Genomic DNA, 12,874 nt, shown 5'->3' on the forward strand with positions numbered 1-12,874 from the left:
GAGATGCTAAGGGAAATTGGAAGACTTGCCTCACGTCCAGATTCACCAGGGGGTCCGGCCAAGCCAGGTGGTCCCATTGGGCCGGGAGGACCGCGTTCACCAGAAGGACCAGATGGGCCTTGTTTGCCAGGCTCGCCCTGTGGAGATCAGTTCCATTTAGAACAAAAAGAATCCAGTTGTTGAGATACAGAAGGAGGTGGGAGGAAGACAGCAGGAGAGGAATCGCATTCACACATCATGCTTGACCACGGTTAACTACAGTTAAAAAGAGCGAAAGAAGGAGCCTAGTCCAGGCAGAGTTTGAATTCTGTTCCCTGGGATCTCAGAAAGCACTAAAGTAGAACTTTCAATGCATAAGGTTCTATATCACTTGAAATATATAGCTCTGCATTTCAAAACTGGGGAAGCATCTGTTCTATAAAGCATGGGCTAGTCTCAGATAATAGATTTCTATGGAGTTTTGTTCTGTAAGGCTTACATCACTTTCCTAGATACCGCAGAACCCAGAGCACTGTTCTGTTTATGAAAGCTCGCTCACTTCCTGGTATTGAGAATCCAGGAAGTTTTTTCAAACCAGAATTGCATTTTACATTTTACAAATTGAATCTGTTTCAGCTTTGAAAACTGAGATTTATAAAACACTTTGCAAAACCAATTTTTTTTGTCTACTTGATCAATGCTTAAGGCGACAATATTAAGTTATAACTGACCAAGTTCAATATTTTAACTCCTCCCCACCTTGTCCCCTATCCTATACCCCTTAATCCAACTACATCTTTAGCAGTCTAGGCTGTGAGACAAATTCTCATTAAGAGAGGACAGAGTCAAGATTGAGCTAGAGGAACTTGCTTGAGAACTTTCCCCCCAGAATTATTTTCATTTCCAGTACACACAGCTGTGGTTTTTTTTTTCTGTTCTGGGGAGCTGTGGATGGTTCTTTTAAAACAGAATTCCAAAAATTTGTGAGCTGCTTCTAAGAAACAGTTGCACTCCTCCAAAAAAAAAAAAATCTCCCCTTAAAACACAGAAAATATGTCAAATGCATTTCAAAGACCTAGCAAGATGCTCATATTAAAAACCTGAACAGATGAATGTTACTACATCTTTCGGGACGTCCTGTCTCAGGGCTTACATTTAATATGGTCCACAGGATTCCCTAGAAATGTTTCTTACTTTTGACAATTCACTTGTGGTTGAATGATAAGTCTTTTTGATGAGGTAGGGAAGATTTGGAACTGAATTCCAGGGTTTAGCCTTCACTTTTCAGCAATTCGGCCAGGGGCTTTGCAGGTATTTGTGAGCAAGCTAAATTAATAAACAGTGCTTTGTCTTAGCTCATCCAGACTTCCTTTTGGGCCGTGTTTCTGGGCACAGGTCCACATTTCAAATCTCTAGAGCATTTTGTTGTTGTTGTCCTTGCGCTTTCCTTGCAAAAACCCACTCCGAACTGCTGAATTGGAACAAACAGCAATCTACAGAAAACCTGAATTGCTGTTTGTTCCGATTCAGCTTTAAAGAGCAGGTTTTCCTGGGGAATACAGAGCTTTAAAGTGCAGGACTTGTGCCTAAGAAAGCCCGGGACAAAAGGTAAGTGTAGGTAAGCCCATAGATGCAATATGGAAAACATGTTGCTCTGTTTCTACAGGATAATGATATTGACCTTTTATTTTATTTTCATTCTTGGCCTTGGAGGAAACAAAAGCGATTATCTGGGTTAACGCACACTCATACTGCCACTAAGGAAAACGACGACAGAGCCCATGGTTATTATGCATTATATTAGGAGCAGAAACAAAGAGCAGCACAAGGATGAAAAGAAGCCTTGCTTTGAGACCCGAGCTGCGATCCAAATCCCTCGTATCTGCAGATGTACCGCTGATGCTGACCTCCATATAAATGTGTTTAGCTGAAGACTAAACCTGAACCAGCAACTCAAATTGAAACTTTGCTGTGCTTCCTCCTGTTCTTTGGGCCTCGTATGCCAAGCATAGACTTCAGGCTGAGTCATCAGACACTGAAGTATATTGTCAGGGAGAGGCGGGAGTCTGAAGGGAAGGGCAGAGGAGGAGAATGATCCAGGGGAAGGGCCAGTTATCTGTGATATTCTGTGCCACCAATGAGGCAGCGGAGAAAGGAAGCGGCTGGGCAGTCAGAGACAGGGGAACAGCTGCAGGGAATTGAATCTCCTCTGTCCCCTCCTGCACTGTCTCCAAGGATGAGGAGGGGCTTAAAGGGACAGGAACAGCCGGACATGACACACAGGAAAAGTCACTGGTTGCTTGCATGCACCATGTCCCAAGGTGGTGGTGGGGTGGTAAATGGGCTGGAGGAGGCATGGTGCACTGTTGCTGCAACTGCTGGGACAGACCACAGGTCTGAAGGAGGACCTGTTCAGCTAGCTAGATTCTTGCACCTTCAGAGTTGATGCAATCGAGTGCTTTGCCAATTGATAACTAAACTTCTAATTGCGGGCACTGGGTATACTTGGGTCATAGATTCCAGTTAGACTCAGGGTGTGTGTGTCTACTTTGCTTTTATGTATCCTTGTGTTTTCAGCCTTCTATGCGGCTGAGTCCACTTAAGAAACATCCCCCCTCAAATAAACATTTCCTCACTGTTCCCCAGCCCACAAACATCAGCCCCAGAAGGAAACTGAAGCCAGACTTTCTGCGCAAAGTTGTCAGAGAAGAGCTGAAGGGGAGCACTCACAGATGGTCCGGGAAGACCAGGGAAACCTCTCTCGCCTCTTTGTCCAGGAAGACCGACCACACCACGCTGTCCAGCAATACCTTGTGGGCCAGGAGTACCAGGTGCACCCTAAAGGGGGAAAATGGACATGAGCATGAGAAGTCGACAGAGAAGATCCTGGCTAGAAAAACACATTTCGTTTTTGCCAGCATTGTGCTGCACTGCAAAAGGGTTGGAGGCGAGCTGGGCATAACCCAGACATTGTGGAAGGACGTGTAGATCCAGAATTGGCCTCCACGGTCACTTACAGACTCACTGTTAAACCGTGTTTATGGAAGACAATCTTACTCAGCTACAAGTGATCACCAAAGAAGAAAGAAGACCCCAGACAGGTTGGGAAATAAGAACATGGTGGGTTTGCTTGAAGGAGAACAACTGTTGGATGTACTGACTCCACTTTACATTGTGAGTTATGCCCATGAGGCTTTCTACCCTTGCCTAAAGGAGCCCACACCTTGTTGTATCTTGGCTGGCTAGGGGATTTTTCTTCAGGCTCTCTTTAAGCAAAGTGTGACCATGCATGGCAAGGACTACCTTTTCTACTGAAACACACCCCACATTAAAAAACCCAAACACTTGGCAAGCAACAATCTGAACGAATGGATCTGGTCTCTAATGTAGGAAGCCATTATGTGGCATTTCAACGATGCTCACTAGAACATCGCCACTGAAGAGGTGCAGCCGTAAAGATTTGCACAACCAGTGGGAAATTCCAAAGCCAATTTAAGGCAGAAAAATCGTTAACATGGCAGCTGGGCTGCCATCAGGGAGCCAGATGTTGCGACAGAGAGAGAACCCCATGGAGGAGGCGCCCAAGTTTGGCTCGAGCAACCCCTTTCAAGAGGAATGAAAGGTAAGATGTGGAATTTACTTACAGCAGGTCCATCGGAACCAGGAGAGCCCTTCTCGCCAGGAGGTCCGGGTGGGCCAGCAGGTCCAGCTTCACCAGGGCGTCCAGCAGGTCCAGTCTCACCACGGGGTCCTTTGGCACCTTCCTTTCCACCAGGGCCTGGGGGGCCGGGAAGGCCGATGTTACCCTTTGGGGGAAAGAAAAGAGGACAAGGAAATCAATGACACTCACAGGCAGTGTGTTGAGTTTGGGAACAGTGGCCCCCAAATGAAGCATATTTGAAAGTTCCCCACCCCACCCCAGTGAGGTTCTAGTGGGTCACTCTGAGAATGAGGAGGAGTTTCTATCCCACCAGCTAGTTTTTGCATTGGGTTGCATGTTCCTAGAGACAGCCAAAAGCTTGGGCCACCGCATTTCGAATCAGGTGCAGCTCCAAGTAGAGCAAACTGAAACTAAAAGCCTGCCCATGCTTATGTGACAGTGTCATTTAAATGTTGTGGTTTGCTCCAGCAAATCCTGTGGACTGCAGTTTCGGCGAGGATGCTGAAAACTTAAGGCTAAAAGGCCCTTGGCCTCTCCTCCCCAGCTGCAATTCCACGAAGAAGGAATGGCCATTAAGATAGTGGTATAAACATACCTAGAGATTCTTGTGTGCCATAATAATCCATAAGGCCCAATAATTTCTGCCGTGTCTGAAGGCTTTTTATTATTATTATTGTGGGGGGACGGGGCTAAAAATTTGGGCGGGAAAACCTGGATATCCAGTTTGCAAACTTGGGGAGTATAAAAATAAAAGTGGATGTACAAAGTCCCCTACTTGAAGGGGTTTGGACTAGATCACTCTTGTGGTCCCTTCCAACTTTTCCAATTCTATGATTCTATAAGGAATGCTTCTGGTTCAGACTAAAACCATTGTTTATATTTAGATATAAATTGATTCAGCACGATTCTCAATCTGTATCTTTTCTATCTTATGGCCCTCTTTTCCCATCCTCTGTGCTGCCAAGAGAGTCAACATATATCTTTGTAGGTCCTCTAATGTAGGCTCTAAGGGACTTCCTACTGAGCATTCTCACCCACCACAAGCCACCAGGGGGTTATGTGACAGCTTTCTAAATTGTTGCCCACAATGCCGGCATGTGTGTGTTTTGTGGGAGGGTACTTACAGATGGGCCAGGGGGTCCGACTCTTCCAGCAGCTCCGGGGAATCCAGTAGCACCCTATGAAAGGAACAGAAGAGAAGGCTCCTTTTCAATAACTCCTCCCCTACCAAGCAGGAACTGTACGTGTGATTCTAACACAGATTCCCCACTCAGTAGAGCCTGCAATGGATTCCGTCTTAATTTTTCAGTTCGGCAACCTCTTTGCAATGCCAAAGCTCCTTGCCACAGAAAGATAATGATAATCTCAGCTCTTCTAGTATCTTGTCACTACTGTTTCTGGGTATGCAGAAAAAGGGTGCCAATTTTATTTTATTTTATTATTTGTTTCTACCAGCTAGAGATCCTCAAACATCATGCAGCCAAACCAGTTTGGATTACGTGATCGAGGTTAATTCCATTGCAATCAGCTCGTGCTTAATTTCAGCCTTCTTGTGTGTTAGATGGATTTAGGCTAGCTAGTGAGAGCCTCTGGACATACACAGAGACTTTTCCTCACCACGACGTAGCTGGTCTGCTGTGAATTAACTATTTTGCATCAGGTTCTAAAGAGCCCTGTCTTGCCCACCTCACATAGACTGTGATCTTTCTCGGCAGAGGTTGCACGATCCCTTCTGTGGTTCATTTCTGCAGCCCACTGCTGCGGCCGAGAGCTGCATTAGTTTTATAACCCATGATGTGCTTTAAATGTCCTAGGGTGATGAACTGGGAGCGATTTCCTTAGGATGTGAAAACTCTGAATTTCGAACATGAAAGCATTTTTGACTCGCACCCAGCTTAAGAATGCAGAAGAAGAAGGTACTCACAGGGGGTCCTGCACTTCCACGAGCACCTTTGGGTCCAGGAGCACCAACAGCACCCTGCAACAGGCAGGAGGGAGACAGCGTTAAGCCAAAGGCTGATGGAAGGTGATGGGTTCACAAAAGAGATTGGGGTGCAACAAGAGGATCACTTACAGCGGGTCCGGGAGGTCCAGTGGCACCAGCAGGTCCGGGAGGACCAGCATCGCCTTTAGCACCAGCATCACCTTGTTCACCTTTAGCACCAGGCTGTCCATCAGCACCCTGTGGAGGTAAGAGCAGAGCAGGTGGTGGTGAGTTACAGAAGGATGGAAAAGGAAAGACGTATCTACTTAAGATGGAAGGTATTAATGGATCTTTCTCTGCATCGTCCAAGTACATCTGACTAAAGGATTTCATTGTGACAGAGGAGGTTGGAGCACATTGCTTCTGATAACCTGCCAGGTGTGAATCAAACAGGAAGAGGCAGCATGAGAAGCAAGGTTTGCTCAACCTGGAACGGGGAGGGTGCAAATGGAGAGGAGGGTTCTCGATCAGGTTTGGGAGATTCAGTTCCCAGTCTCTCTCAGTTACATAGTGGAGTCATCCTGGTTACAGTTCAGCTTGGGACATGAGGAAATCCAGGTTCGAATGCTCACTCTTCAGCTTTGGGGTCAAGCACCACCTTTCTCACAGTTTATTTAACCTCAGGGGATTTGTTGGGAGGACAAACAGGATGAGCGCTTGCAAAGCAATTGGCAGATCCATATGTCGTCAAGAAACAGCATGGAAGCCACATCAACATGTGATTTACTGTCTTGACTGAGCCAGTTCTTTAGTGGCTCTACACTCAAGTTCACTCAGTTCTGGAAAATACTCCTAAAATGGATTCAAGCAGGACATGGAGGATTGCTGTCTGGGCTCCTATTTTATTTATTTTAATCGTACCCTACCTTGTTCTCCAAAGGACCTCAAGTTGACAATGAAAGTGGTTAAAAGTGGCATAAGGCACTGAAAAAGGCACTGCTGGGTTGAATTTGCCATCCCAACAGTGCACTAATTGACGCCTGCTTGATTGCTGTAGTTAGGAGGAAGGTAAGGGAGAACTGAACTGTTCTTCCAAGCCTTATGAGGAACAGTTGAAGGAACTGTGTATGTTTAGCCTGGGAAAGAGGAGACTGAGAGAAGGTATGATAGCTATCTTCAAATATCTCAAGGGCTGGAAGATGAAGGAAGGTTGTTTTCTTCTGCTTTGAAGGGTAGGACTTGAATCAATGGCTTCAAGTTACAAGAGAGGAGATTCCAACTAAACATCAGCAAAAACCTGACAGTAAGAGTTGTTCTGCAGTAGAAAGGTCTCCCTGGGAAGGTGGTGGACTCTCCTTCCTTGGAGGTTTTTAAGCAGAGGTTGGATGGCCATCTGCCATGGTTGCTTTAGCCGAGATTCCTGCATTGCAGGGAGTTGGACTAGATGAACCTTGGGGTCCCTTCCAACTCTACAATTCTATGATTATATGAATATACCCCAAATTTGGACTATTTTGTTTACTTTATGAGTACAATGCCTGGAACGTATTACTTTCTCCTACCAGAGATCACTTGATAACAATCTACAGGTGCTTCTGGTAGCCAACCTTGCCTGCCAACTGCTGTCGCTTGTTTGCCACAATGTGCACCAACACGGAGGGATTGTCCACCCTGCACCCGACACCCAACATGCAACGAATCAACAATTTGATGAGAACTGAACACTTGTCATCATACTCACAGGGGGGCCGGCAAATCCAGCGGGTCCGGCAGGGCCAGGCTCACCACGATCTCCCTGGGAAGGAAAAAGAGACAAATGCATTTGGTCAGTGGTGATGAGAGGAAGGGTCAAAGGACGAGAGAAGGTGATAAGGATGAGACCCCTGTGTTGCAGGGGGGGTTGGACTAGATAACCCTTGGGGCACCTTCCAACTCTGCAATTCTGTGTTTCTAGGATGGAAAAGAAAGTACTTACGGGAGCACCACGAGCTCCGGTGGGACCAGCAGGACCAGCAGGACCAGCTTCACCCTGGTTGAGGAAGAAAAGAAACAGAGATGAGGTTAAGCTCCAGGAAACCAGGAGGAACCACAAAAGGCACTGTAACATAAGTAGGAAAAAAGCACCACCACCCCCAGGATGCATAGCTCAGTCAGTCGAGCATGAAACTCTTAAGCTCAGGGTTGTATGTTTGAGCCCCACATTGGATGAAAGATTCCTGCATTGCAGAAGGTTGAACACAAGATGACCCTTGTGGTCCCTCTTCCAGTTCTACAAATCTGTGATCTAAAGCTGCATAATCCTACCGGTTAGTTACGTTCCTCTCTTATACCTTGCTACTGCCCACTAGGTTGGATAAATTTTTCTAATCATGTACTCACTGCCTCGCATGGAGGCCTAAGTTCAACATGTGAATTCAAAAACATGAACCGTTTGCCTTCATATCTAGCAGAGAGAGAGCGAGCCATTGCGTTTTATGATATGAAAACAGGAGGGGAAAAGCTTATTTGTGACAAGTTGGAAGAACAAAATTGGGGAAGGTTGGGGAAGGATCATAGCTCAGTGGTAGAGCGCATCCTCTGTAAGCAAAGGTCCTCCAAAGGGTTGATCCCTGATACCTGCCTGAAACCCTGGAGAGGTGGTGCCACTCATTGTGGACAATACTAAGCTAGATGGATCAATGGCGCTTGGATTGTATGTGGCTGGAGAAGGGAGACTGGAAGGTTGGTCATACCTTTCAGCCTAGCCTATTCGTAGGACCTGAAAGCATCCCTAAATTGTATACATAATATAGCAGGTTGAGCTGGGAAAATCCTTTAACTGTGTAGTCAGGGTGGCCTGTGAGACAATGTGACCTGCAGATGATCACCTGTCGGGCCATCGCTCTCATCCATGCAATTCTGCAGGCAAAAAGAAGCCCTTTCTCCCCACGTGTTCTTTCCACAGCCAACAACTTTCATCCTGTGTCCTTCCCACATGCAGAACCTCCTGGCTGTCAGCATGCAGGGCAGGGACACTGAGCTGACTAGAAAGGGCCAGGTTGGATCTCTGCATCCCTACGCCATCAGAACACCTGGTCAGGATAGAGTTTCCAACTGCCTCTCCACTGCATGTTTTGCAAAGGAGTGGTGTCAAAGCCCAAGTCGGAAGACGCCAAATAGATCCCAGCTCATTCACAAATTTGTTAATATGCCAGAAAATGCACCTAGACATCTGACAATTGGAGATCACTAGACCTTTTCCTGGAAAAGAGGTACATAAAGTCAGTGGAGCACTTGCCTTGTCACCAGGAGCACCAGAAGGTCCAGGTGGGCCAATAGGTCCAGTCAATCCTCTAAGTCCATCCTTGCCAGGAGCACCATCAGCACCTTTGGGACCAGTGTCACCCTAGGAGGAAGGAGAAACAGCAGACCATGAAGCACCGAAAGGAACAAGCTGGTGCAAGAACCAGGAGGAAGAACTCTCTGTTGACGATACAAGGTGTCTCATATCTGAAGGTCTTGAGAGAGATCCGACCATCTAGCAGAATATGCATTAGGATGTCAAGCTGAGTTTGGCGCGAGGGAATTTATCTCAAGGAGACTGATGGAAGAAGGACTAGGTGCTGGATAGCACCCTGAGATCTGCCCTTCATTCCAAACTCTTAGGCCAACCCTGAAGGCAAAAGCCTGCAAGCCAGAGGTGGGGAAACTGTGCCCCTCCAGATGTTGAGTTTCTATTCATCCCCATCCAGCATGGATGATGGTCAGGGATGCTGGCAGCTATAGTCCAGCAACATCTGGAGGGCTGCATCAACCATCCTCTTGCTTTGGCCATACAGAAGGGAAGAGTCGTCTGCCCACTGGATATTTTAAGGAGGGGAGTTTCTAAATACCAGCGAGCAGAATTTAATATTATCTTCCTGTTCCTTATTTCCCACATTACGATTCTGTCAGCAGTCTACTTCAAGTAGAGGAAGGTCTGGGGGCAGATCACAGGCCTTGCATGGAGAAGGCCCTAGGTTAGATTTCTGCCTTTTTTTCATTTTTTTAAAAAGGATCCCATGTGCTGGGAGTGGGAAATGTCTCAGCCAGATATGGTGGAGCTCTGTAGCCAGCTGAAATAGACAGAGTACTGGGCTTGATGGACCAATTCCCTGACTCAGTGTAAGGCAACTCAGGATGTTACTTTTCCATACACTTCCCACCCAATTGAAACGGTGTGTTACAAAGCCAGTCAAGAGCCCAGTGCGTTTTCCTATCACTTTCTTTATCACTTAAAAGTCCTGTTTTGGAGGGAAGTGGGTGTGTTGCCAAACAACACCAAACGCACTTCAATTGCACAGCCTGAGTTTGTTGGTGTGCAGGTAAATCCCACCTGCAAAACAACAACACCCTTGCAAGTGACCTCCTGTTTTTATTAAGTCTTCCACCCACTTGGCCCTCATATGAATCTGTGGGCATGAGGATCTGTGTCAAGATTATCTCTGCACAGTTGCAGTAATGGTGGTTCGTCATGAAAGTGGGCTGGAGAGAGATACAAGGAGAAGTTGGGAAAGCCTCCACACTGGAGGGTTATTTTTGGAAGAGTCAGGAGGCTGTTGCCGTTGTTGTTTGCTTGTTCGCCTTCTTTATAGGTCGGTTAAGTTAGTGAGCTGCCATTTTGATGGCATTGTTTCCAAGGACCAGATACTTACTCTGTCTCCCTTGGCACCAGGCAGACCAGCAGCACCACGTTCGCCAGGCATACCCTGAAGGCCAGCAGGACCTTGGTTTCCGGGGGCGCCAGGAGCACCAGCATCACCCTAGAGGAGCAGAGCCAGACAAACAAACACATATCAGAAACAGAGCTAAGATACCAGGCCCAGCATAGATGGCAGCACCTAATCCCTTCTGAATTCTGTCTGTCTCATACACATTTGCAAAACAACATTTATTTATTTTCAGATTTTCAGTCTGTATGCTAGGGAAGAAGAGCCTTGTTGCACCCAGGAAGGCAGTGATTCAGAGGGATTGGGTAGATGGTACTAAGGATTCCTGAACGTGCCCATGCCAAGGCAAATCCATTTCTTTCCTTATTTGCTTTAGGGTGCATAAGTTTCTTTGCTTGGAGTGAAATGTGCCTCTAGGTTCTGAAAGGAGAAAGAAGGTCCCAGAGCTTGTCCCATGTGGTCTGGCTAATGTAATAAGGTAACAGAATGGAAGCTGTGCCCTGCTTCATAGCAGATGCTTGGTTGGATTCCAAACTTAGCCCAGCCCTGATGAAATGAAACAGCTCAGCTGTGGGCCTCTACTCCTGATTTGCCCAATATCCTTATAACCTCTCTTTCTGTGTGTGTGGAAATGCACTATTATTAAGTTCCATAAGCTCATAAGAGGACCCCAAATACCAGTGGCGTAGCGTGGGTTGTCAGCACCCGGGGCAAGGCAAGTAATTTGCGTCCCCTAGCCCGTGGATTTGCACCCCCTAACCCGTGGATTTGCCCTAACCCCAGATGTTGCGCCTGGTGCGGCCGGCCCCCCTTGCACCCCCCACGCTACGCCACTGCCAAATACTACAGGTGCTCCCACTCTGTCTTAAGCTGGTGAGCACTGTACATCAGCTTGGTTGAGAAAACAGGAGTTGTGAGGGGATGCGTCAGAAGGCATAGATTGTTTCCTTCACCTCTTGATTCATAGATGTTTAGTTGCCTACGTGGCTCAAAACCTAACTCTGATCATTTGAAAAAAATCCCAAGCATCCAAGACAGATTTTTATATTTGTCATGCAAGATATTTTCAAGGAAGAAAAAGGACATGAATAATATTAGCGATGGAATACATCCCATCATGCACCCTTACCTTAGCACCATCGTTACCAGGAGCACCATTAGAACCACGGGCACCCTGAGGACCTGGGGGGCCTTGGACACCACGTTCACCGGGGAAACCTCTCTCGCCCTAAAGGGAGGAAAGAGATCTGGTTAGAACGCCAGCATCACAGTAAACAGTAGTGGACCAATGAAAATACATATGGAAGACCAGTATGGAGAAGAAGATCTTCACTTACTCTTGCACCAGAGGGACCAGGAGGACCAACATCACCAGGGACACCCTATCAGAAGAAGAAAAATCATTGGTTAATGAATCTTTGGCATCCAGGTGTCATAGGTAATCCAAGATGGGGCTGATGGATGGTCCTGCTGTGCAGCAGTGGGGGTGGATTTTGTTGCTTCACGGCTGAGGACTATGTGGACTTATGGTCCCTTTGAGTTATGGAATTCTAGAAGGAACAGCTCAAGTCTGAAGTGGCAGGATTTGCGCAGTGTGGGCAGGGCCTCTAGCATATGAAAGCATGGAGGAAAGTGGATAGCACAATGAGAAGCATCTAGCTGTTCTCTTCTGCCTGGTAGGAGACACTTCAGGAGGTATGCATTGTAAACCTCCCTTGACGGCTTCTCCAAAACCGCACATTGGAAACATGAGTGGACAGGATCTGAAGATGGACTCTTTTAAAATGCCAACTTCAGCCACAGAATATTAGCAGAAATTACGGGCTCCTGAATCATCAAGTTGTGTCCAATCCAATGGCTTAGTGAAAGAGTCACTAGGCCTAAACTAAGGACATCACTCGTTTCAGCATCTCTTCACCTCGCTGAGACAACGTCCCCTTGAGCAACAAGAAGCATCAAGTATCTACAGTGCTTTGAATGCCCGAAATCCCAGTTTTAGTCCAAACAATCAACCCTATCTCTAGTAGGAGAAGGACATGGGGGAGATACAGATCTGCTGCCTACAATATGGAAGGTTTCTATGGCCATTGGGCCATGCAAAAGGAAAATATTTCCTTCCTGCCCTCTCTATATACTTCTTTGCAGGTGCTCTCGATTTTTATTGTTAGCCAATCAACTGGAAGCATGGGAGAAGCGTCATATGGGAGAAGCGTCATATGAAAAGCAGGCATAGCACAAACTCTGCTGTGATTGCACAGCTTCCAATTCATTCAGTGCAAAGGGTGCATGTGGTTCTCAGAAGGTTACCGGATAGATTCAGCGCAAGCACTGTACTGTTTTTTTGCAAGGACTAAAGAAAGCCACCTGAGCTAAGGGATTCTAAGCTTCATGGTACTGAAAGGAAGGAGCAAACTTTGCCTGTTGAAATTCCCTCCAGCTATTCAAAGGAGGAGAAACCTCACCCTCTTGTGTGTGTACACGTAGATTGTGAATAACCAAGCAGAAGAAGCTAAGTGGGGAGAAGCTTGACCATCCGGTTCTCCTCAAGGTATCCTTACGTCTTTCTATAGTATGGTGTAAGTACTGCATTCTGTCTGAAGGTATTCAGGAAGGCAGATGCAA

At 46.7% G+C, this 12,874-nt stretch overlaps 1 protein-coding gene and 1 long non-coding RNA gene across 2 annotated transcripts in view; one reads left to right on the forward strand and one right to left on the reverse strand.

Annotated features, from left to right (window-relative positions):
• Positions 1-12,874, forward strand: part of LOC310748162 — a 53,835-nt gene that overhangs the window by 12,589 nt on the left and 28,372 nt on the right. The gene's annotated exons all lie outside the window — the stretch shown is intronic.
• The window catches only part of COL1A1 (collagen type I alpha 1 chain), a 43,993-nt gene that overhangs the window by 8,866 nt on the left and 22,253 nt on the right, over positions 1-12,874 (reverse strand). The window contains exons 30-41 of the mRNA XM_083582420.1: positions 11,590-11,634; positions 11,382-11,480; positions 10,238-10,345; positions 8,842-8,949; positions 7,540-7,593; positions 7,306-7,359; positions 5,715-5,822; positions 5,565-5,618; positions 4,765-4,818; positions 3,624-3,785; positions 2,710-2,817; positions 30-137 (exon numbers count right to left, since the gene is read on the reverse strand). Coding sequence (XP_083438546.1) covers positions 30-137; positions 2,710-2,817; positions 3,624-3,785; positions 4,765-4,818; positions 5,565-5,618; positions 5,715-5,822; positions 7,306-7,359; positions 7,540-7,593; positions 8,842-8,949; positions 10,238-10,345; positions 11,382-11,480; positions 11,590-11,634 — 1,062 coding nt within the window. The remainder of the gene's footprint in view (positions 1-29; positions 138-2,709; positions 2,818-3,623; positions 3,786-4,764; positions 4,819-5,564; positions 5,619-5,714; positions 5,823-7,305; positions 7,360-7,539; positions 7,594-8,841; positions 8,950-10,237; positions 10,346-11,381; positions 11,481-11,589; positions 11,635-12,874) is intronic.

Source organism: Podarcis filfolensis (assembly GCF_964270895.1).
Source record: "Podarcis filfolensis genome assembly, chromosome: 13".
NCBI classification, from domain to species: domain Eukaryota; kingdom Metazoa; phylum Chordata; class Lepidosauria; order Squamata; family Lacertidae; genus Podarcis; species Podarcis filfolensis.